Here is a 24,144-nt window from a genome sequence, read left to right as displayed (position 1 = left end):
TTACCTCCGGTTCACACTCCCAGTCTGTCTTTGTAGCTTTTGTAGTAACTATTCTCGTACCAGCTCTGAAGAAACTATCTTTGAAGATTCTTTGTTGTACATTTTTACCCTGCCACACTCACCAGCCCTCCCACACTCACCATCCCTGCCACACTCACCTGCCCTGCCACACTCAGCCTGCCCTCGTCTCACTGTCCTCGTCGTCCTGCCCTGAAGTCCCCCCACCCGGACTCCTCCAGTCTTTGTCTGTTCGTGTTGTGTCTTGGAAATAAAAAGCCTTCAAAGTCAACTCTGGTTTTGGTTTTGCATTGTGGGTTCAGTGTCCTGCATATTTCCCATTTTAATTTATGAAACATGTTACAGGTTACATTACTTAACTCTATCTATCTATCTATCTATCTATCTATCTATCTATCTATCTATCTATCTATCTATCTATCTATCTAGACATGAAACAAGGACATAAAGGGGGTTGCAAATCACTGGTACAGGTTGTTTTGGGGGTCACGGGCTGAACAGTTTGGGAGCTGACGCTTTTATCCAAAGGTTCAGTATCTATCAGCACCAAAGACACTTCCACATGCAGACTGGAGGACCGGAGATCAAAAACATAGAGAAGCTGGTGGATTTTCAAAATAAAATACCACGAAAACAGACAAAAGCGAAACTAATTAACTACGTAGCATATCTACACATGTAGAAAGCGAAACTAATTAACTACGTAGCATATCTACACATGTAGAAGCATGTATATATACATGTAGAAACATATATATACATGTAGAAACATATATATATACATGTAGAAACATATATACACATGTAGAAACATATTTACACATGTAGAAACATATCTAAACATGTAGAAACATGTCTACACATGTAGAAACATATATATACACATGTAGAAACATATATATATATACATGTAGAAACATGATTACACATGTAGAAACATATATATACACATGTAGAAACATATATATACATGTAGAAACATGTATATATACATGTAGAAACATATATACACATGTAGAAACATATTTACACATGTAGAAACATATCTAAACATGTAGAAACATGTCTACACATGTAGAAACATATATATACACATGTAGAAACATATATATATATACATGTAGAAACATGATTACACATGTAGAAACATATATATACACATGTAGAAACATATATATACATGTAGAAACATATATACACATGTAGAAACATGTTTATACATGTAGAAACATATTTACACATGTATAAACATATATATACATGTAGAAACATATATACACATGTGGAAACATATTTACACATGTAGAAACATATATATACATGTAGAAACATATTTACACATGTAGAAACATATATATATACATGTAGAAACATATCTAAACATGTAGAAACATGTTTACACATATAGAAACATATTTACACATGTAGAAACATATATATACATGTAGAAACATATCTAGAAGAACATAAGCCAGGGAAATGACCAAATCTGAGCCAGTAATATAAACTCGGGATAAACTCTCCCGGTGGAGCTTGAAGTCGGTGCAGGACGAAAACAGTGACAGAGACTGAACTTCAGAGAGCAGAGCACCGGGTTCGGATCCCGGCCTGCGCGGGTCATTATGCTGTCATTGACCACGAGCGTGTGACAACCTGTCAATAAAAAGCAGCACACACACTTTTTCTCTTCCGATCCGCGCTGACCTCACAGTGACGTCTGTCAACTGTGGAAGACGGAAATCAGAGAGCTCGAATCCTCGATCACACTGAAACCTGTGAAACCTTCAAACAGTGTCACTGCGTGTGGAGTTTGTACCTGAGAACCCGCAGCAACTCTGACAGCCGAGGCGTCGAGGAGCTCCCGCAGTGGACCGGGCTCCTGGGTGAGTTCAGCCAGCCACGCCTGCAGAGACAGCCCGACAGCAGGCAGAGGAACCAGGCTCCACCCAGACGCTCCAGCCTCCTACCTTTCCAGGAAGGACGTCAAGTGGAGGTGCCGAGCATCCACGTGGTGGAGGAGGGGGGGCAGGAAGAGGTCCACACATGTTCAAGTTCTGCACAAGCTTCTTTATCAAACTTTGAGATGTTTTGAGTCACTCCTGGTGTGAATACTTCATCAGACGAGCAGCAGAAACATGGAGCAGGGTGACGGCTCGGAGGTTACCCGAGCAGAACCACAAACCAAACCGGAACCTCAGAGGTCCATGAACGAGGACTGAAGTCAGGTCTCTGTCCATCACACTGCGACAGTCAAATGACATTAAAATACATAAAGACATAAATAAATAAATAAATAAATAAATAAATGACGGTGAAAACTGCAGAGATCAGAAACATAATAATAATAATAATAATAATAATAATAATAATAATAATAATAATAATAATTTTCCTTACGGTGACTTTTTATTTACTTATTTACTCACATTTGATTAAAAAAATTGAATTGCTCTTTTATTTTGGAGGTGTTTACCGGAAATACCGATATAACATCATGTCTCATTGACGCTGACTTTACTTTAAATTGTTGCAGTTCCTCGTGCGGCCACCAGAGGGCAGCAAACACTCAGACTCCATTAGAACCAATACAAACAGAATTCATAACTAATATGAAATAAATGAAACGTTAACGACATTTAGTGTAACTACTTTACTGTTTCTGTTGATCCCCGCATCAAATACGTTTAAGTCCCCAAAATAAATTATAACATTTAAATGAATATATAAATGTTATAAAATATAAAAAACAACGCTCTGTTTTCCAGTCGATCACTGTGATATGTTGTGGATCGATTTGACTGATCAGTAAAACATTGAGACACGCGCCGATGATCCATTAACCTTTTTTTATTATTTCTCGTCCGGATGATAAAAAATGTTAAAACCTCGTGATCCTCCCGAACATACACAAACATCCATTACAGTCAGCAGACAGTGCAAATATGTAACATGTAAACAGAAACACAACAAACCAGTTCACACTCTTGAACACTGACCTATGACGCTGAGTGTTTTCTGATCTGATCTGTGCAGGTAGAAAAGGTTAGGAAAAGGTTATGGAAAGGTTAGGGAAAGATTAGGGAAAGGTTAGGGAAAGATTAGGGAAAGATTAGGAAAAGGTTATGGAAAGATTAGGAAAAGGTTAGGGAATGGTTAGGGAAAGGTTAGGGAAAGGTTGTGGTTTGGTTTAAAAGGAAAGTAACAGTGAATGTTGAAGACGGGACGTGAGCAGCAGCCTCCAGAGTTTTGGGTGTATTTCATTTCATCCCTGTGTCATGAAGTCTGACAGAGGAGTCGAGATCCATTTAGAGTTTTCATATTTTGATTGTTCGGATTAAACAAAGCAGATCCAGGCGAGCTCCTCGAGTCTTTATGCTATGCTCACTCAAGATATTCAGTCAGTGATGAATCTTTTGTACCCCAGCAGAGAAGAAGATAACGCAGCTACAAGATCTGAAGCAAGAAATCTGACAGAAGACACGCAGAGTCTTCAGTGAGCCAGACAACAAAATCACTGGAAGAGACTGAAAAGATTACATGACTTCATAACTACATGAACTGTCTTCTTCTCCTCTGGTTGTAAAATTCCTCTTCAAGTCTCCTCAGTCGTCTCCTCCTGAGCTCCTCCAGGTTCTCCTCCTCCTCTGTGGGGTGGAAACCAGAAGGAGGTTGTGCTGTTCGTCTCCGCCTCGTCGGTCCTGAAAAATGAAAGACAAATAAATTTGTGCCACATTTATGCAACTTTGATTGACTTAACCTGATGATGTTTGTTTGTCTGACCTCGGTCATTCAGGCTGTTCCTGATCGCCAGTTCAATCTGCTCCTCCTCCGTCATTCTGTCCAGGTCGGTTTGATCTTCAGCCGTGCGATCTTCAGCCGTGCGATCTTCAGCCGTGCGATCTTCAGCCGTGCGATCTTCAGCCGTGCGATCTTCAGCATGCTGCGGACGCTCTCGTCTAGTCCCACTGTAACCTACACACACACACACACACACACACACACTCAGCTGACTTCTTGTTGTGTGTCCTCCATTTGATCTTGTTGAACATTTCTGCCTGTGGTCAGTCGATTCCTCCGTGGATTTAAGTTATAAACTTTGCTTGTGTATGTTTTTACCTGAGAAGTTGAAGTATGTACTCGGCCGTGGATCATTCATATCTGAAGACACAGACTCTGGAGGAGGGAAAACAGACTTCTGTTAACATACATTAACTTGAAGTCAGAGTCAAGTCAGAAAGAAGCAATCAAACAGTGAGATTTATGGCCGATATATGACACCACAGAGTATTTAACAAAGGAGCATACAGAGGCGCACAGACCTGCACACGTCTCCATGATGATCCTCAGTGGACCCAAAGTGTACAACAGACCCACCAGGATGCCCGACAGGTGACCGATCAAAGAAGTCCTGAAGAAGACAGACCACATTAAAAAATACTTCATGTGTGAACAGATGACTGAATGTTTTATGGATCTGCAACGTCTCCTGTAAACTCTGAAGAGCTTCAGCGTTATTTAGATCTTTAATAAACTTCAGTATCTCACCTGGGAGCGATTACATAGATCAGGACTAACTCCACCCAGCTTGCGAAGCGGTTGGACACTCGAATAGTACCCAACAGGTAGGTCACACCGCCTGGGTTGTAATGGTTATTGATGACCTTCAGAGCAAACAGGACGCCTAGAAACAGAGAAGAGGATCCAACTAATGAGGACGGCTGGAAGAAACACGAAACAGTGTCACTGTGTGTCTGTGGTTTGTACCTGAGAAGCCCACAGCACACTCGCTGCTGTGAGCCGAGGCGTCGATGAGGTCCCACAGTGGATTGGGCTCCTGGATGAGTTTAGTCAGCCACGCCTGCAGCAGCAGATAGACCAGCCCGGTGAGCAGAGAGAGGACCGACAGCAGATAGAGGAACCAGGCTCCACCCAGGCGGCGCTCCAGCCTCGTACCTTTCCACAGGAAGGACGCCATGTTGTAGTAGAGGTGCCAATCATCCACGTGGTGGAGGGGGGACAGGAAGAGGCGACGCCACTCTTTAAGACTGTAAACATAGTGGAGGCTCACACAGGCCTGAGGATGGAGGATGGATAATTAATACACATACATACATGCTCAGATACTTTGACTCCACTGTCACAGTCTGCCCTTCCAGAGTCACTCCTGATGGGATTACCTTCATCAGGGGAGCAGCAGGAAACATGAACAGATACACGTTGAATCCAAGCACCGCCAGGGTGACGGCTGGGATGTTACCCAGACCCTGCTGGAACAACTGGACAGCCAGAAGCAGCAGGCCGAACTGGAGACCTCTCTGCATCCTGAAAACCCTGAGGAGAGAGAGAGAGACAGACAGAGACAGACAGACAGACAGACAGACAGAGACAGACAGACAGACAGACAGAGAGACAGAGAGACAGACAGACAGAGAGAGAGACAGAGAGAGAGACAGACAGAGAGAGACAGACAGACAGAGACAGACAGACAGAGACAGACAGAGATGGTCTGAAGGTTCACTCATTACTTTGCTGCAGCCTTTTTTCTGTATCTGGTTTGTTTGTTTTACATGTGCGGGACTGTTTGTGGCTCAGGGCAGAAACGCAAACATCATTCTGCAGTTCATAATTAGGACTCATGTTCATGTTAATGCAGCTACAGCTTAATTAATATGAATAATTAAAGGGAGAGTAACCAAACATGAAGCACAGGATGTGAAGTTTGTGTAACTGTATTTATGACCTGTGTTACTTTGACAGTAAATCAATAAAACGTGTTTCTCTTCCTCATTCTTTGTTTTGATCAGCTGGTCCAGACAAAAATAAAAACATCCAACAAACTCTTTCAAAACATTTTAAAAACGTTTTACTCACCTCCCGCCGACTGTTAAAGTTTCTCTTTGTTTGTTAGTCTCTCAGAAGTTGTTGCAGAAACACCTTCATCACACAGAAATCGTGTGCGCGCTCCCGAGCCAGAACCAGAACCAGAAACGAAACCGAAACCTCAGAGGTCCGTGAACGAGGACTGAAGTCCTGAAGAGGACTGTGGATCAGAAAGAGTCCTGTCAGCTCTGTGCATCACACTGCACACAGTCCAATGACATCATTAATAAAATACACAATAAATACTTACTCACGTTTGATTAAAAAAATGAATTGTTCTCTTATTTTGTAAGTGTTTACCGGAAGTAGCAACATAACATCATGTGTCATTGACGCTGACTTTACTTTAATCTGTTGCAGTTCCTCAGTTTGGCCACTAGAGGGCAGCAAACACACAGACTCCATTAGAACCAATACAAACAGGCAGCGTACATCCGTTACGTGTCTCCCGTTTGCCGGTTTTACGCTCGGTAACGTCAATAATTTAATTTAATTTAATTTAATTTAATTTGAATTTAAACATTAAATTTATTTTAGCTCGTGTCTGTTTGCCTCAGCTTGGATTCATTTACGCTGCAGTGTGCTGGTGATGGCGGGCTTTGGCGCCCTCTGGTGGCCGCAGTGAGTAACTGCATGTAATAAATCGGTGTAGAATTTCAAAATAAAAGTCGTGAATGTAGGTCAGTTTCAGCCTCTCCGTTAGCGCGTGTCATCTTCTCACAGCGTGAGTACCGTTAACACCGAGAGCTCGGATACCGGAATGTAGCCGGTGTAGCCGGTGTAGCCGGTGTAACCGGTGTGTGTGTGTGTGTGTCCCTCCGTTAATCCGCCGTGTTGACAAACGTTACGTCACAGTGTCGTTAGGCGGGGCGGGGCGGGGGCTGCGGGTTTGTTGCTGTTGTCGTTGCGGGACGTGAAGCCTCTTTCCGTCCGGTGGATTATTTCGTTACTCTCCGCAGCTCCGTGAACCGTTTTCTTACCGACATGGGGAACTGTCTGACCGTGGGCCCGAACGAGGCGCTCGTGGTCTCCGGTAAGTCCCGAACCGAGCTACCGGAGCGGCTACCGGAGCTAGCTGTCCGAGCTAACGGAGCTGTCAGCGGCTCAGACTCGTTTCTGATTTTAATTAATGTCAGGATGATTAAAATAAAATAAAATAAAACAAAATAAAATAATCTGTGAAATAAAGCTCGTACCGTCCGCGTGCAGCTGCTGAATGAGTTTTAACGGTTTTAACGGGAGCGAGCGAAGCTAACGGTGTTAGCGCAGATGCTAAGCTAAGCTCTTTAATTATTAAATCATTAATATCAGAGTTAATTAAATCTGCTCATTAAAGCTTTAAGTGATTAAAATAAAATATCAGTGCAGTAAATTTACATCAGCTCAGAAATAAACAAACAAAGCAGCTCAGTTATTTACATGGAAGAAACAAGCAGACAGAGAGTAAACACACAGATATAAATAAAATAAATATAAATAAAATAATTTAAATAATATAAATATAAATAATTATAAATAAATTAAATTATAAATAAATATTTAAATAATCTAAATATAAATATAAAATATAATTATAATAATTAAATATATAATTCTAAAATAAATAAATAATATAATATAAATTAAATATATAATCTAAATATAAAATATAAATAATATAAAATATAAAACAATATAAATATAAACAATAAAATAATATAAATATAAATAATATAACAATTAAATAATATAATTATAAATAATATAAGAGCGTACAGTCACATAAATACACATCAGGTCCTTCACCCCAGCATCTGTACCAGCTGTATAGATTTATGATTCCTGCGTCATTTCTCATAAAGTCGAGCTTATCTTATCGTGTCATCATTAAAACAGATTTAAAGCATCTGTTTTATTCCACAGGTCACGCAGACTGCTTCAGCTACAGATTCATCAGAGTTACAGGCTGAACATTTTCTCTGTTTCTGTCGTGTTGTCACATAAAAACTCGACAGCAGCTGAATCAACAAATAAAACATTCGTTAGATTTTATTTGAGATGTTTTAGAAGAAAGTAAAGACTCAGACATCTCACATGTTTGACTGACAGAAGTCTGAACAAAGTCTCTGACTTCTCCACAGTTTGATGTTTGATGCTGGATGTCGTCTTGATCTTCCTGTGCTTCCTCCGTCAGGTGGTTGCTGTGGCTCTGACACAAAGACCTACGTGGTGGGAGGCTGGTCCTGGGCCTGGTGGCTCATCTCAGACACCCAAAGGTGAAAACACAGTGTCAACACACACACACACACACACACACACACAGTGAGTCAAACAGGTTCAAAGTTCAGCTCAACATTCCCAAGTCGTGACTCGTTAGCTTGTTAAAATGTTATGACAGATTATTTTATCTTTATTATTATTTAGCGTCTGTGAAACATTCACTGAGCAGTTAGAGTCTGAAACACGCTGACCTGCTCTCTGTCCTCGCTCACTGTCAGAAACTTTAACAACACATTTTGTGAAGCGCTCCAGCCTCTGATGGTGACAGCATCTGTTGTAACTCTGTAGTTCATTGATGTGGCATTAGTGTCAGTAAAGCTGCAGGTGAACTGAAGACAGCACATTAAGCTGAGCTCACAGCACTTTTCACTTCTCCATTCAGACTGAGCAGCACCACGCCGTGAAGGAGAGCAGAGAAATCTGAGAAGTTTGTCGAGATGTTCTGATGTCTGTGTTAAAGACTGCTCTGCTCTCCTGCTCTGTAGGTTAACTCTGGAGATCATGACTCTGCAGCCCCGATGTGAGGACGTGGAGACAGCAGAGGGTGTAGCCATCACTGTCACAGGTGTGGCTCAGGTAAGACCACATCCCAGCATCCTCTCTGACGGACCAGGCCTCGGCGTGGAGACGCCACAGTGCTTAACGCTGCTGCAGAGAATATAACCCGTCACATGACCTCTCTCTGTCTTCAGGTCAAAGTCATGACGGAGCACGACCTGCTGGCGGTGGCTTGTGAACAGTTTCTGGGTAAATCAGTGATTGAGATCAAAACTGTGGTTCTGCAGACTTTGGAGGGACACCTGCGCTCCATCCTCGGTACCTGTTTTAAATAAAACATAATAAATAAATAAAACAAGGCGGCTGCATGTTTGTGGAGACGCTGACACGTCTCTGTTTTGCAGGTACTCTGACCGTGGAGCAGATCTATCAGGACAGGGACCAGTTTGCCAAACTGGTGCGGGAGGTAGCAGCTCCAGATGTGGGCAGGATGGGCATCGAGATTCTCAGCTTTACCATCAAGGTGGGTTGAAGGTGCATCAGAGCGGTGACTTTCATCACCGCGTTGAGCTGTGTCGACATCGTGACGATGTTTCTGGCCACAGTGATCGCTGCGTGAACGTTTATCAGATCCTCAGTGACAGAGAACCACGAGCTGTAGACTGGAGGGAAATCTGATCAGAAGTTTGTGTTTGTTGGTGACACACACCTGCTGAGCATCATTTCTGCATGAAGCAACACCGTGTGTGAGTCACACAAACATGATCCGCTGCTGCTCGTTACAGAAATCATCTCTGCTCTGTTTCATGGCTTTGAATAATTCATCGGCAGGAGACTCCCTCTGAAGACTTTACTGTTGTTGACTGGAGCTAATTGAAGTGCGGTTCACAGCCACAGTGTTTTCTGGAAGAGTCCATCAATTAGTGAAGACGGTGTTTGTGCTGTGTCACGTTTGTATTATCTAATATATCATTAGTATAAAACTCCCCTCGCAGAGAACAAGTCTTTGTATGAGGAGGCTTCATGAGTGTTTCAGTGTTTGCAGGAAGCTGAGCTCTGTACTGACCCGTGTGTCTGTGCCGGCAGGATGTGTACGATAAACTGGATTACCTGAGCTCCCTCGGGAAGACGCAGACCGCCGCCGTCCAGAGAGACGCAGACATCGGCGTGGCTGAAGCAGAGAGGGATGCTGGGATACGGGTAAGGAGGATGCAGAAGGTCTCCCACCTTCTCTGAGAATTAGTTTCAGTTGAACAACCAGCTGAACGCTGCTTCACTGCTTCATCGTCTCACAGGAAGCCGAGTGTAAGAAGGAGATGATGGACGTCAAGTTCCTGGCCGACACCAAGATGGCCGACTCCAAACGGGAGCTGGAGCTGCAGAAAGCTAGTTTCAACCAGGAAGTCAACACCAAGGTGGCGCCCTGTTAAAGCTGTGTGTTACCTCAGGTGTGTGCGCTTCAGAGGCGTGACCGCGTGTGTGCTGATGTTTTCAGAAAGCCGAGGCTCAGCTGGCGTACGAGCTGCAGGCGGCCAAGGAGCAGCAGAAGATCCGTCTGGAGGAGATCGAGATCCAGGTGGTGCAGCGGAAGAAGGAGATCACCATCGAGGAGAAGGAGGTCGCCCGCACAGACAGGGAGCTCATCGCCACCGTCAAGAGGCCCGCCGAGGCCGAGGCCTACAAAATGCAGCAGCTGGCCGAGGGGCAGAAGTGAGTTTAAAGAACATTCAGACAGTTTATGATCTGAAACATCAGCTCCGAGTTCAAAACAGCTTTGTTGTTTCAACAATCTTTGAACCTTCATAGCCGACATGCCAGCTGAGCCTCCAGGTATGAGCAGTGAAAAACAGCAGCTGAACAAACAGAGCAGTTTGTGTTCAGGCCAAAGGTTTTGAGACGCGTTCCTGAAAATCTAGAAAAGCTTCAGAGACAGCATCGTCTGAGAAATCTGATTTGATGTGAGAGGCAGAGATGTTTTCTAAAGTTCCTTCACCTTCCATCATCAGTCAGAGAGAGCAGCACTCTGTTATGTTCACACACCTCAGCATAATGTCTCCTTCTCTGGAACAGATCAGACCAGCTGCAGCTGTGCTCATTCACATCTGTAGTCTGTCACCATGTTGTGGCTCCGTGTTTCTCCTCACAAAGATCAGAGGTCACGAGCTGCAGAGCAGAACCATCGCTGCACGTCTGGCACTTATTGTGTTGGTTAAAGACAGACTAGCAGGGTGATGATTACCTGTCACGCAGACTTCAGCCTCGTCCTGTGGTCATGCATCCTGCAGCACATTGTGTGTAAAGAGCTGTTGTTGACCGCGAATCATCGTTTCTCGTCAGGATGAAGACGGTGCTGATGGCTCAGGCTGAGGCGGAGAAGATCAGGAAGATCGGTGAGGCGGAGGCTTGCTCCATCGAGGCTGTGGGCAAGGCAGAGGCTGAGAAGATGAGACTGAAGGCCGAGGCCTACCAGCAGTACGGAGAAGCAGCGAAGACGGCGCTGGTCCTCGAGGCCCTGCCAAAGGTAAAACAGAGACGAGGTCTCCAAGAGAACTTTGAATTTGGAGGTTTATTTCTTTTTGCGGTAGTTCTCCATAAATTTTAAAAATATAATTGTTCACTTTCTTCCTCAGGATTAGTTAAGAGGATCGATACCGCGCTCACCTCTGTCCCTTAGAGGTAAAGCTACTGCCACGAGACAGTTAGCTTAGCATAAGAGCCAGCAACTATTTGTTACATTTTATTTGCTCAATCCTTCCGACATGTCACCACACGAGCACCGACAGAGCTGCAGCATGCCTGTGTGTCAGAATGCAGCTGTATTAATAATAATATTCAGCTCTTAGCCTGAAAACAGTTTGCATATAAAAACCACGGCTGCATTGTGATCGCCACAGCATCTGAATGATTCAGAAGTCATGAGGAGATGACTCACATGATTGTTAAACTGTATCTCTGCAGCTCGCTTCCAAGGTGGCGGCGCCATTAGCCAAGACCAACGAGATCGTCATCCTCAGCGGGGAGGGCGGCCGCGTGACGGGCGAGGTGAACCGCCTCCTGGCTGAACTTCCCGTGTCTGTCAACGCTCTGACTGGAGTGGACCTGTCAAAGGTGAGTCTGCTGCACTGAGGATCTGAAACAGTTCAGCTCAGGTCTGAGGTTTGGACTTCACGTTTAACTGATGTTTCTGTTTTTACATGAAATGTTGATTTCTTCGTTCTCACAGGTGTGTGTCGTGTGTCGAGTAAACTGACATTTAAATATAATGTTACTTAGACAGGAGCCTGAATATGAGGGGACAAAAATCAAGGCCTTGAAAGTTTTTAAAACAGACACAGATAGACGTGTCATTGAAAGTGCTTGAATAAATTATATCGTTCTATAGTTCTGTTGATATTTGATGTTAGTGAATGATCACGTTCTGCTGCAGTGACCTCGACCTGTGCCTCAGACTTTCTGTGTTCAGGAGTCCATCACTTTGAAGTGTTTCTAATATTTTAATATTCTAATATTATAACACCTCGGTATAATGCAGTCCAGTTTAACACCAAACAAACAGTGACACTGAAACATCATGAGCTTCATAAAAGTTGAATTGTTGTTGGATCATATTAGATTGTTCCTAATGAAGTGAGTCAGTGTGTGTTTGCTTCTTCAGTCCTGAGAGGAGGAAGTCAAAATGTTTCAGTGAATGTAAAGTGTCGGTCATGAAGACGCTCCAGCTTCATCCTGTCAGATATTTTCGCGGCAGGTTGAATAATTTGTCGTCTCTCCACAGATCCCGTTGCTGCAGAAGATGACTGGTGCTCAAGCCTGAACGCCGTCGACTCCACATGACTTCAGTATCTGTTGTATGCACTCTGATGGACTGCCTTTAATACACTTGAAGACTTTAGTTGTTTTATACGTACACTGCATACCAAGTGAATTTTGGAAACCTCTGGTGCCTTACTTTATACAGGACCAGAACATCTGCATGCACTGCTGCTCATTCAAAGACGTTTGATTTAGTTTTCACATATTTTGTGTTGTGTTAGATTTGTCTTTTATACGAACTGTCGTTGAAGAGGAGAGCCCAGATTAGACCTGTTGGCTCAGGAGACGAGGTCACGTGACCTGACGGCTGGCGTTAACGCCTCTTCTTTGGTATTTCTCCATCGGGGCGCTGCTTTTTCATAGACGAGGCCTCTGTCGTCACTTCTTACCATCGTATGCTGCAGGCCTGTTAGTTGATTTAAATACCTCTTTATTTATTGTTGGCACATCTGCATTCCCTCAATAATCTGAATCTTTTGTAGTTGTTTGTAATCATAGAGCGTTCTTTTATCGTACATGTTGTAATTCTGAACTCTCAGATGTTATTCAGGTTATTTTCTGATTGATTTATTTCGATGTAACGGGTGCTCACACAGCTTAAAACAAGCTCCTTTCATTCCGAGTTGAATTGTTATTTATGAAATGATCCACGATTGATATCTGGAATGATTTATTTTCATTATTATTTATACGCTGGCAGGAAGCAAATTCTGATTTTGTGCTGATATGGTTAGCTTGTAATGTGGTCCTTTTAATATTTATTGTGGGTTTTAATGTCAAATGTTCGTAGTTTTGGCCTTCATCCAGTTTAAAGATAGTCGGTGTTAAAAGGAAGATGAAGCAAAGTGTAAAAATGATCGGCCGGTGTTTTGTGATGAAATCAGTTTGAAATGTGGACGAAGCTTCACGTGAGTCTAAAAATGAAAGGCCAGACAGTGATGCCAAATAAAGTAGATCGTCTTTATGTTTTATTATATGAGAAGGAGGCTGCATAGTTTCTCTGCTTACTTTCATACTACAAATATCTGTAGACGCTAAGCCATGTTTGACAGGGAGTGTCAACAAACCAAACTTTTACACTTTCCACAGAAACACACTTTCTGTTTGTTTTAATAACTGTGACATCAAAATGTTTTAGTCGAGTTTAACTTATGAAACGATGTTTTATCTGTTCAGTGATTTTGCTGTTTGTAAATGGTCACAATGCTTTCTGTTGTTTTGGGTCGGATGCACTAGACGTTAAGCTGCAATGATCTAATGCACTGTTAGATGTCTTTAGGATAGACTAGGGGCAGGTTGAATTATTTTCTTTTGTGATTTTATGTGACAAATACGTTTTAATTATTGGACATAACAGATTGTGAAATATTCCATCCACTGAGTTCTGGGAACCAGAAGCTGCACTCAGCCTAAACTAGTTTAACTCTCGTGTCATATCTCATGAAGAAACACAGAATTCACAAAGGACTGTTATTATTACTGTTATTATATAGTTTCTGCTTGATTTCTGTTTTGTGTTATTCTTTGCTGACGTAGTTTTGATCAGTTCAGCTTCACGTGTCTCGCTGTATATACGATGTTATTTACAACACGCACACTGTGTCCAACAGCCATGAGTTCCTGTATGCTCTTGCTGCATGTCATCTGTCTGTACTCGAGTAATCAGTTCACCCTTAGATAATTGTCATTCTAATAAATTAAAACGCCATAACTGACTCACTTTTTTGCTATTTACTGCTCTGCAAGTTTATTTTATATATATTATATAGACATTGCAAGACAGAACACTCTGAAGGCTCTGCTGCATAAAGACATACACATGGTTCAAACTATTTCTGTGTCACTTTTCTGTCGATTATTGAGGCGAGTCTGTTTATTTTTGTTTATTTATGAAAGACAAACAGATTCATGCTCAGACTTAAATAAACCTCAGTCAGTTTGTAGGTGAGTTTGCATGAGCACAATAATAAATATGAATAAATGACACTGGCAGACAATGATTAGACACTTTTATAAGTCCATGTTTGTCACAGTGCTGCAGTCCTTTTAATAATAAAGCATCAGTGGATTATCGGACAGGCGCTGTCCGTCGATGCCTACATGCAGAAGCGGGGTCCTTGTTTGTCGTGCGCATGCGCAGTGAGCAGCTGCCGTAGCCGCAGCAGCGTCGCGAGCGTCAACACACCGGGTCCGGTTCTGCAGCTCGGACCGACGAATCCACGAGAAACCGGCACAACATGAAGCTTCCGTCCCCGTAGCTTCCTGAGGAGTGAGTATGTTTCCTTTGTCCCGCGTGTTGTGCGTGTTTCCCGCACGGAGCGGCTCCGAGCGTGTCCGCGAGCAGCTGGCCTGCTCCCCGCACAAAGAAGCTGCTGCTCGGCTGTCTCTGTCTCTGCCGGACCGAGCGGACCGGGCCGGTGTCAGCTCACCGTGTCTGACCCGGTTCACGGCTCCACGCTCGGCACGGCTCTCTGAAAGAACCGAGCCGTGTTTATTTACCGGTACCGACGGTATCGGTCCGGTTTGAGGCGCAGGGTGGCTAACGTTAGCTGCTGTGCGCGAGCCTCGCGCTCTGTGCGCACGGGGCTGTTTAATATTTAAATGAGACACGTTTAAAGAATCTGACAAAGGTTAATTTATGCACGCGCTGAGCCTGGAGGGTGGTGGCACGCGCAGCTCCGCACGCGCAGTGTGACCCGTGTCTGTGGAAAAGGTCAAAACACCACCCAGCCCCTCCATGAAGAGCCTCAGCTGCTCCAACACCACCCAGCCCGTCCATGAAGAGCCTCAGCTGCTCCAACACCACCCAGCCCGTCCATGAAGAGCCTCAGCTGCTCCAACACCACCCAGCCCGTCCATGAAGAGCCTCAGCTGCTCCACACCACCCAGCCCTCCATGAAGAGCCTCAGCTGCTCCAAACCACCACCACCCGTCCAAGAAGAGCCTCAGCTGCTCCAACATCCTCCACCCAGCCCGTCCATGAAGAGCCTCAGCTGCTCCAACACCACCCAGCCCGTCCATGAAGAGCCTCAGCTGCTCCAGCACCACCCAGCCCGTTCATGAAGAGCCTCAGCTGCTCAAACACCACCCCCCCGTCTAGAAGAGCTCAGGCTGCTCCAACACCACCCAGCCCGTCCATGAAGAGCCTCAGCTGCTCCAACATCCTCCACCCAGCCCGTCCATGAAGAGCCTCAGCTGCTCCAACATCCTCCACCCAGCCCGTCCATGAAGAGCCTCAGCTGCTCCAACATCCTCCACCCAGCCCGTCCATGAAGAGCCTCAGCTGCTCCAACATCCTCCACCCAGCCCGTCATGAAGAGCCTCAGCTGCTCCAACATCCTCCACCCAGCCCGTTCATGAAGAGCCTCAGCTGCTCCAACATCCTCCACCCAGCCCGTTCATGAAGAGCCTCAGCTGCTCCAACATCCTCCACCCAGCCCGTTCATGAAGAGCCTCAGCTGCTCCAACATTCTCCACCCAGCGCCGCTCATGAAGGCCTCAGCTGCTCCACACACCACCCAGCCCGTCCATGAAGAGCCTCGCTGCCCACCACAACCAGCCCGTCCATGAAGAGCCTCAGCTGCTCCAACACCACCCAGCCCGTTCATGAAGAGCCTCAGCTGCTCTAAACACCCATCCACCCAGCCCGCTCATGAAGAGCCTCGGCTGCTCCAACATCCTCACCCTGCGTCATCCTGAGGGACACAGGATGGATGCATGTCAGCATGAGCAGATGAGTTCAGATCAGACAGTTTAACAGTCTTAACAGTCTTAGTGAGCATCACACGCAGCATGAGCAGTCTGTCCGGTATCTGAACTAACCATGAATCACACACTCGTCTGCAAACCTGTGATGAATCTGCAGAATGATGCATGGTGAGACATCAGGAAAGTAATTACATCCAGAGATCCTCTCCCAGTGAAGAGATGGAGATCAGACCTGACCTACATTAATCTGTATCCGCTAATGCAGGCCTGGGTGTTTGCTTAAACTCTCCCTCTTGTTGTGAACATGCGTCTGATACAACCGCAGCAAAGGCTGAGCCATGTCATGCTGCCACCTTAGTCATCCATTAAAAGGTTAACTTTGATAGTTTTATGTTCATTGATCATTTCAGTAGAAATCCAGAGCCTGATACTGTTCTCCGTTTCTTCCTCTTTCTCACTTAAAAACTACAACATCAAAATTATCTCCTGATTCATCCGCCGTGCGTTATCTCCAAACTGTCTGAACTCTACCATCGACATCATATCGTTGCATCCTTGATGTAAAGGAACATCTTTGACTTCAGACTATGTCGATAGTAGATATAGTATGTTAGATAGGGATGCGTGATTACGGGAGATGTATAGGTGTGTATAGGAGAGATAGAGAGAGAATAGATATCATCTCTATCTATATATATTCTCACATATATATATATATATATCATTTAAATAACTGTCAGTTGTTACTGTGGACCTTTCTCCCACAGCAGAGGAAGCTCAAACTGTTTAAACGTTCTTTATCTTTATTCTCACATGAATGTGACTATTGTTTTTTTAAGATTTAAAAAAATGTAAACATGTCCGTTTAAAGGTCCAGTGTGTCAGATTTATGGGGCTCTGTTTATGAGATTCATAACTCTGCTTTTATTTTTATTTTATATTCATGTATAATCACATGAACATGAGAATTATTAGAAGGCTTAGAATATATCTACATATGCCACGATGAACCACCGTGTTTCTTTAATGTTTCTGACGTTAAGACCGACTCCCAGTCTGACTGGTAATTAGATTTTTCTCACGGCTCAGTCTGATTTTGACAGTGTGTGATTCTTCACTCCCACTGTCTAAATCTGACTTGATGATAAAATCTTACTAATAATCATCTGAGAGGTTTTTGGACTCGGTGAAGTTCTGCTTTGTGTGAGCAGGTATTCAACAAGACGACCGGCTGTTACATTAAAATGTTTGGATTCAGGATCGATGCTTCGATTTTACAAAGTGACCTACAAACGTTCAGCGAAGGAAATTGTTTCTTTTTGTGCTGTGTGTTTGATAACCGGCTGGCCTGCAGCCTGCCGTCATGCTGCATCTGTGTGCTGCTCTGCTGAGGAAAAAACACATTTCCCCGTCTCCATCTCGGCTCTTTGCTCAGCCGCAGGGTGCACACAGTCAGCTTTTACACAACCATGATGTCACTTTATTACGAGATGCCATTTGAAAAGGTCAAACTGTACTGGATGCAAAAACGGGCGATAGCGAAGTCATTTCACACCAGCGTAAGTGTCTGTCAGCAGCTGACTGTCGCCTGCTCTGTTTTCTCCCCAGTATGGTGAGGAGACGGTCCCATGCTGCATTAGTGGAATAGTGACATGCTGGCCTGTCTGCCAGCATCAGGTGACCCTACCATCAGACTTCTCTCCCGCACGCAGATGAACACTGGACTTCAGAAATGTAAGTGCTCTGTTATCACAATGTTGTTCAGCGTTAAAGACCAGACGATGTGTTTGAGGGTCACAATGATTTCCTAATTTCATGACAAGAAAGTGACGTTAGGACTGGAAAGCTTGTGGTGGGTAAACATTCAAATGTGATGAATCAACAGACTCTACCTGCAGGGTTAGTTAAATTAACAGTGTAACTGATCCCGGCGTTACGTTTGAGGATTTCCTCTGTGGCGGTTTTGCCCTCCAGCCCACCACGTATTTGATGCGTAACACAAATGGAGGAAGAGTGAAACACCACGTCAGCTTCAGTGACTGTCCATGGAGAGCTGAGGCAGATAAACCCACTAACCTAAAGCAGCTGCCTACTCTCTCACAGCGTAGTGTTACTGTATATTTCAGTGTGTTGTGATGTATCATCAGATCGCAGTCTGTGTGCTTTGCCAGGCATTTCTGGTTGTCTGATCTTGTGTACGTTGCAGGGGAAACTACACAGAAGATGAGATCTGCCAGCTATCCAACCCCAGCAGAGTTGGATGCCTATGCTAAGAAAGTTGCCAACAACCCTCTGACCATCCAGATCTTCCCCAACAGTGTCAAGGTACCTCAAAGGAAGCACATTCGGCGCACTGTCAACGGGCTTGACACATCCTCGTCCAGCCAGCGCCACAGTCCCTACCCCTCTCAGGTCAGCTCCAGTAGGGGCCTACTGGCTGTCCTCCGTGCGCCTGCCAAAGGCATCATCAAAGAGTCGGACGGTAGCCGTGCCCAACAGCTTCACAAGGCCATCATGAACCCTCACAGTGGGCCGTACACCACTCAAAGCACTTTAAATCTTCCTCAACCCGCTCCTCACCTACAGGGCCCGTCTCAGCCTGCGGCCCAGGTGGCCCAGAAGCAGGGCATGGTTAACCCACAGGCGCTACAGCAACAGCAAAGCATGACTCACCCAATGACTTTACAGCAGCCTCAAACCATGCCTCATCCACAGGCTTTACAGCAAAGAAGCATGGCTCATACACAAGCTCTGCAGCGGCAGCAGAGTCTGTCCCAGGTTCAGACTTCACAGCAGCAAAGATTGGCTCACCCTCAAGGCATACAGAGGCAGCAGAGCCTGCCTCACACTCAGGCTCTGCAGCAGCAGCCGAGCCAGTCCTGTCCACCGGTCGTACCACAGCAGCATCTTTCTCATCTGCAGACACTAAAGCATCAACCGGCTCCTCCGCAAGCTTTACTTACACAACAAGGAGTGACTCAGGATCTGCGCCACATGTCTGATGGAGCTCAGCTCCCGAGCCTGCAGCACACCCAGGGGCTAGTAGGTTCACAGCCCCTCCCCCAGGCTGTGGGTGCAGGACCTCCTACCATACCTAACAGCCTCCAGCAGCCCCCGCCGGGGGCATACGGACCACGGAAGCTCCCTGACGCAGACGCCCCACCAAATGTAACTGTATCTACCTCCACCATCCCACTGTCCATGGCAGCCAGCCTGCATCAGAACCGGCCCAGTGACCTGAGCAGCATTGTGCACCAAATCAACCAGTTGTGCCAGGCACGAGCTGGCATGGGCACCACCTCGGTCTGTGAGGGCCAGATTGCAAACCCTAGTCCCATCAGCCGTAACCTGCTGATCAACGCCAGCTCGAGGGTGTCCTCTCACCACCCGGCTCTGGGCTCTGTGCCGAGCTGCCTCATGGTGGGACCCCCAGACAAAGCTACAGCTCAGACTCCCAGTGCTGCTCTCCATTCACAGCCCAATATAGCTGCTACAAATAGTATACAGGTACCTGCCTTTCACACAGACCAAGAGAAGGTACACCTGCAGCAGCAGCAGCTTCAACACCATTTACATCAGCAAAAACAGCAGCAGCAGCAGCTACAGCAGCAACACTTACAACTACAGCAGCTGCAGCAGCAGCGCTCTTGGGCTCAGCATCAACTGGCCCACATGCAGCAGCCCCCAGAGGGGGCCCATCCCTGCAAGAACCCCAGGATGGAGCCTCCATCTGAGTGTGCGTTCCCCTCTCGAAACCTCAGCTATTCCCACAAGCTACCTAACACTGCACAGTCCTTTCCTCTGAAACACCCTGCAGAGAAACCACGACCTTCATCCCCTGTTAACTGCCCCGTAGGTCCTATGCCTTACATTAATGGCCACTACATGCAGCCACCGTGGGGCAGCATCCCAGCCACAGCAGGTAACAACGGATCCGGCCCTCAGGACCTTCCAGTGGCTTTCCAGGGGGGGCAGGCTGCTGCCTCCACAGACCGCATCCCAGGGGCAAAGTACCGGCCGGGCAAAGAAGGCCCTCCTGGCCAGCCCAAGTTAATGCAGAATGTGGATTTCTTGGGAGGGGACTTCCAGATGCCCAACTTTCAGGAGCAGAACATGGATGTGATGGAGAAGATGCACAGGTCAGCCATGGGTCAAGTTCAGGAGCCCAACAACGGCAGAGGCGTCCACAGTCATCACCCAGGCTACCACTAAAGTGTGCGCTGACCTCCTCCCTCCTCCTCAGTGTGTTTTGAGTTTTTCTCAACAGCTACTTTCATCTTCTTCTGTGGTTTATTCTTTAAGATCTTGCAAGTGATCAATTACATTTTGTTGCTTCGGAGCTTGATTTGTAGACCCACCAGGTTGTGATATTTCAAAGTATTCCTCAGGTCTTAAGCCATGTCGTACCTTTGTTGCAGATGAAGGGTTTTTGAGATTGTTGTCCACTGTTGAGTAGAATTCCTCTTTTCATCACTGGCATGGATGTGCTGCTCTTTGTTCGTGTATATATGGTGTTCTGATTTATTCATTTGCAGCTTGCCACAGGATTGTCACAGTGCTTTTCCTCGGTTGACATGGAACAACTCAACTATTTTCAGCATTTGTGGCCTTACAACTGCCCAGAGGCAAGATTTAGGATGTCCTTGTGTAATGTTTTTATTTGAAATTATTTATCCTCGTAACAGGTTTGTCGATCCACTTTTAAATTGGAAGGTTACATGTATATGCAATTACCATGACTGTTGATAAGGTTTTTCTCTCAGCAGCTCGCGCCCATAGTCGAGGTGTAGACTTGTTAACAGACCCACAGCTCCTCTATCAGGAATACAACATGGCTTCTGAACCGCACCGTGAGTGGTCCAGGTAGTTCCAGAACTGGCTAACTGCCACTACTTAGCAGAGTTTGTGTTCAAAACAAGACAAAGCCAGCACTAGCAAAAACAGTAACACTCTCCATTTCAGAGATCTGAGTAGTTCTTCTTCCATTCGGAAAGTCTAAAGTGCCCTCGTGTGATATTTCACGAGTTGCTTTTGAAGTCGTTTTTCTTTTATTCCAGTTTTTGTCGTATTTCTGTAGATGGTCCTACTTGAACTGTAGAAATTACTTTTTAAATGTTACGCTTAACATTTGGCAAAGGAGCAGAAACTCCATTAGCCCCTGTTTTGTCTTTAGCTAATGTGAAACATTCATATTAAAATGGCGTGTGTATGTCGGTATGTGAAAAAGCAAATTGATCACTTGCAAGCGTGCAAGTACTTCAAATAATGCAAGCTGGGAAAATGCTTCATTTCCCATCCAACACGTTTCCTCACCACTTTACTACTGTAATCCAAGTGAACTGATGTGGTGTGGACGTTATCTGTGTGGCTTGTGGTGGGCTGTTCATCTGCGAATCACTGGCCTCACCCTGTGTTGTATTTCTGCTACCTATAAAGGAAAAAAAAAAACTAAGGACTTTTAATGCAGGTTATGTTTTGCTAGATGTTTCTAGCATGAAACTCTGGACCCATTTCCTCCTCGAGTCCTTTTTCGGGTTGATGTTGTCTGGGCGTACACTGCTCCGCTAGCCTCAAGCCTTCTGGAAAAAGCCTTAAATGTCACAGTAGTTATCCTCTACTCAATACTTACCTTAACTGACTTTCTTTGCCCGGATCCCAACTTAAGTATGGCTTCATTGTAAGGAAGTAATTTCTTTTCTTCCTTTTGGTTAAATCTGTTCAAACTGTACTGTCATTCATTGGGCGGTGTTCATGTATAGTGGGAATGAGTGATGTTGCCTTAAAGGAAATATTAAGGTGAACATGCTACTCATACCTGTTGATTAATCACCTATCCCACTGTCTTCAATGTTGCCTATCTATCGAGGATTTAAGATGATTTTAAGAGTAAAATATGAATAGTATTTAGCAGAATTAATAGGTATGTAGAACAGGGCTGTAGCAGTTATTTTAAAGTATTTGGACTGTGTTTTAGTTGGTATACTTAATAAATATCCTTTATATAGTTTAATTTATTTTTTTGGACCACTGCATCCTGAAGCCATAGGAGTTTTCACATTAGGTGCCATAGGAGACACACATCGACGCAGACAGTGTAAACTGAATTGTCTGCACTCAGAGGCAAATAAGAGGTTTGCATCCACGCTTTAATCTGATGTCTTTCACCACGCCGCCGCGGAGCATCTTTCTTCTCTGAATCATTCTCAGAATACAGTACAGGTCAAAAGGGAGAAAGGAAGGCGAGATGATGATGATGATGATGATGATGAACGTCATCTTCAGAGAAAGACAGCTGAGATGCAAGCCGTAGCTTTCTGGATTCTGGTCTTCATACTTGATGGCAGTTTTTTGTTTTTCTGGCTCTCGTTTTTGACGTGCCTGCCCCTTAAAGCTGCTATTGACTTTAATCTTAACACACACTAGTATGATTTGTGTGTGCGTGTGTATGAATAGTAATGATGTATGGGCTGTATCAATGAAAATATTCACGGGATGGGCGCAGGGCAAAAATTGCTGCCACTACAATGCTGGTAAATTTACTGATGTTTATTCTACCAGCGGTGTTTGGAGATTCTGCTAAATATCTAAAACTGACCAGTATTCAAAGTGGCAGAGGTGTTTTCAGGAGTCTGACCTGAAAGGCAGATCCCCCCGGGTCTGTTTGGGTTTCTTAACTTTAAATCAACACTAAACTATTCGACAGACCTGCCCTGTTAATTTTGAACTGCCTCGTTACAGCCCGACATAGTCAGGTTCTACAGTTTCATATGAAGTGCCTCCACTGGGCTTAGTATGGAGAAATGTGTGAATGGGTGCTTGCGTGTGTGTATGTTAAGCTTGGGTACTTGCACACAGGTGTGCACGCTGACAAAGGTGCACGAAGTTAATCTCTGATGGGGGACCAAGCTACTTAGTGTAACTACTGATACTGTGTCATGGACTGAAGTCCTGAAGTGTGCCACGATTCCTAGACACTGTCGGGATGTGTGAACTGTTTGCTGCTGACTCACTGACCAAAGTGACCAAGCGTCCCTCTCTGTAACCACCCCGGCCAAAAGCCTTGGCAAAGCTTGTTGGGAACTTGTGTTCTGACAGTAATAAGCAACAACCTGGTGACATAAAGGAGAGCTGCTGCTCTCGTTTGGACGGTTCAAGATAAAATCTTGTGAAGTAAAAGTGTAAAGATGTGAACCGAGCATAAAAAAATCTAGAGCGAGTGGTTCCTGTCTGCACAGTACACCCCACTTCGTTTTGTTCGCCAAGCAAGATTCAGACGTTCTAAGCAGAACTTTGTATGTCTGTGGTTCCACTTTCCAACCTTCTCATGCAGAAACAGTACATGTCAATATGCACTGTAAGAATCTACTTAAGCACATTGTAGCTCACCACGTCAGTTTACTCAGATGGCAATATTTATTGGGGCACAGGTATGCAACAACTCTCTCTAGATTTATTTTTACTCCAGTTGATATGATCGCCTTTGATTATCAAAGACCTATCATGTCGTGAACGGTGGTGGAGGGGGGCTTACTTTCTCTACTTTGTGAAAATGTGATATTCCAGTTTTGCCTAACCTTCAGGAATAAAATGTCTTGCACAAACATTCCCCCTAACCAAAATAAAGTTTGCAAACACAAAGCTTTTACGAGTGACTCACTTTGTAATGTTCATATAAAGAGTCTACGTTCACAGTGTGCTTAAATCAGAAATCAGTTCTTCTACAGGCATGACAAACATTTACAAAACAATTAGAGCAAATGTGTGATTAAGAAGTTATTCACTGTAATAATGTACATGTATGATTGTTTTTGAAGAAGTGCTGGGTACAATATAAACAGTTGCTGTGCTATTAAAACCTTTTTGCCTAATCTGTGCTTCAAGGTTAAAATCAAACATTTTAAAAGGCCCAGTGTGGCAGGTACCACGGTGCTACGACAACGAAATAAAATAATTAAACACGTGAATGAA

At 44.7% G+C, this 24,144-nt stretch overlaps 3 protein-coding genes and 1 pseudogene across 6 annotated transcripts; 3 read left to right on the top strand and 1 right to left on the bottom strand.

Moving 5' to 3' along the window:
- LOC113746083 (flotillin-2-like) overlaps positions 1-2,237 on the top strand; it is a 7,306-nt pseudogene extending 5,069 nt beyond the window's left edge.
- Positions 2,238-2,850: 613 nt separating this feature from the next.
- LOC113746031 (rhomboid-related protein 4-like) lies at positions 2,851-6,058 on the bottom strand. 3 transcript variants are annotated; one of them, XM_027280252.1, is made up of 9 exons: positions 5,890-6,058; positions 5,196-5,349; positions 4,783-5,092; positions 4,564-4,699; positions 4,338-4,426; positions 4,135-4,191; positions 3,949-3,990; positions 3,799-3,918; positions 2,851-3,716 (listed from the first exon to the last, which is right to left on the bottom strand). In XM_027280252.1, the coding sequence occupies exons 2-9, from the start codon at positions 5,337-5,339 to the stop codon at positions 3,568-3,570; spliced, it is 1,047 nt and encodes a 348-aa protein (XP_027136053.1). In that variant the 5' UTR covers positions 5,340-5,349; positions 5,890-6,058; the 3' UTR covers positions 2,851-3,567. The 3 variants fall into 3 exon arrangements, with proteins under 3 accessions (XP_027136053.1, XP_027136054.1, XP_027136052.1); XM_027280253.1 differs by having other exon boundaries at positions 3,799-3,903; XM_027280251.1 differs by having other exon boundaries at positions 3,799-3,990; positions 5,196-5,350; positions 5,890-6,057.
- A 466-nt stretch (positions 6,059-6,524) lies between these two features.
- LOC113745979 (flotillin-2) lies at positions 6,525-14,183 on the top strand. 2 transcript variants are annotated; one of them, XM_027279909.1, is made up of 11 exons: positions 6,525-6,622; positions 8,072-8,153; positions 8,643-8,733; positions 8,850-8,973; positions 9,060-9,178; positions 9,742-9,855; positions 9,951-10,070; positions 10,151-10,365; positions 10,993-11,176; positions 11,614-11,763; positions 12,431-14,183. In XM_027279909.1, the coding sequence occupies exons 3-11, from the start codon at positions 8,659-8,661 to the stop codon at positions 12,467-12,469; spliced, it is 1,140 nt and encodes a 379-aa protein (XP_027135710.1). In that variant the 5' UTR covers positions 6,525-6,622; positions 8,072-8,153; positions 8,643-8,658; the 3' UTR covers positions 12,470-14,183. The 2 variants fall into 2 exon arrangements, with proteins under 2 accessions (XP_027135710.1, XP_027135709.1); XM_027279908.1 differs by lacking the exon at positions 6,525-6,622 and adding an exon at positions 6,883-6,931.
- A 96-nt stretch (positions 14,184-14,279) lies between these two features.
- LOC113745978 (protein FAM222B-like) lies at positions 14,280-24,104 on the top strand. Its single transcript, XM_027279904.1, has 3 exons — positions 14,280-14,737; positions 17,785-17,910; positions 18,383-24,104. The coding sequence occupies exons 2-3, from the start codon at positions 17,829-17,831 to the stop codon at positions 20,386-20,388; spliced, it is 2,088 nt and encodes a 695-aa protein (XP_027135705.1). The 5' UTR covers positions 14,280-14,737; positions 17,785-17,828; the 3' UTR covers positions 20,389-24,104.
- The last annotated feature ends 40 nt before the right edge of the window (positions 24,105-24,144 follow it).

The sequence above is a fragment of the Larimichthys crocea genome, chromosome VII (assembly GCF_000972845.2).
Source record: "Larimichthys crocea isolate SSNF chromosome VII, L_crocea_2.0, whole genome shotgun sequence".
Lineage (NCBI taxonomy): Eukaryota > Metazoa > Chordata > Actinopteri > Sciaenidae > Larimichthys > Larimichthys crocea.
The sequence above is the reverse complement of the archived record's forward strand: the minus strand, read 5'-3'. Positions and strand labels throughout refer to the sequence as shown.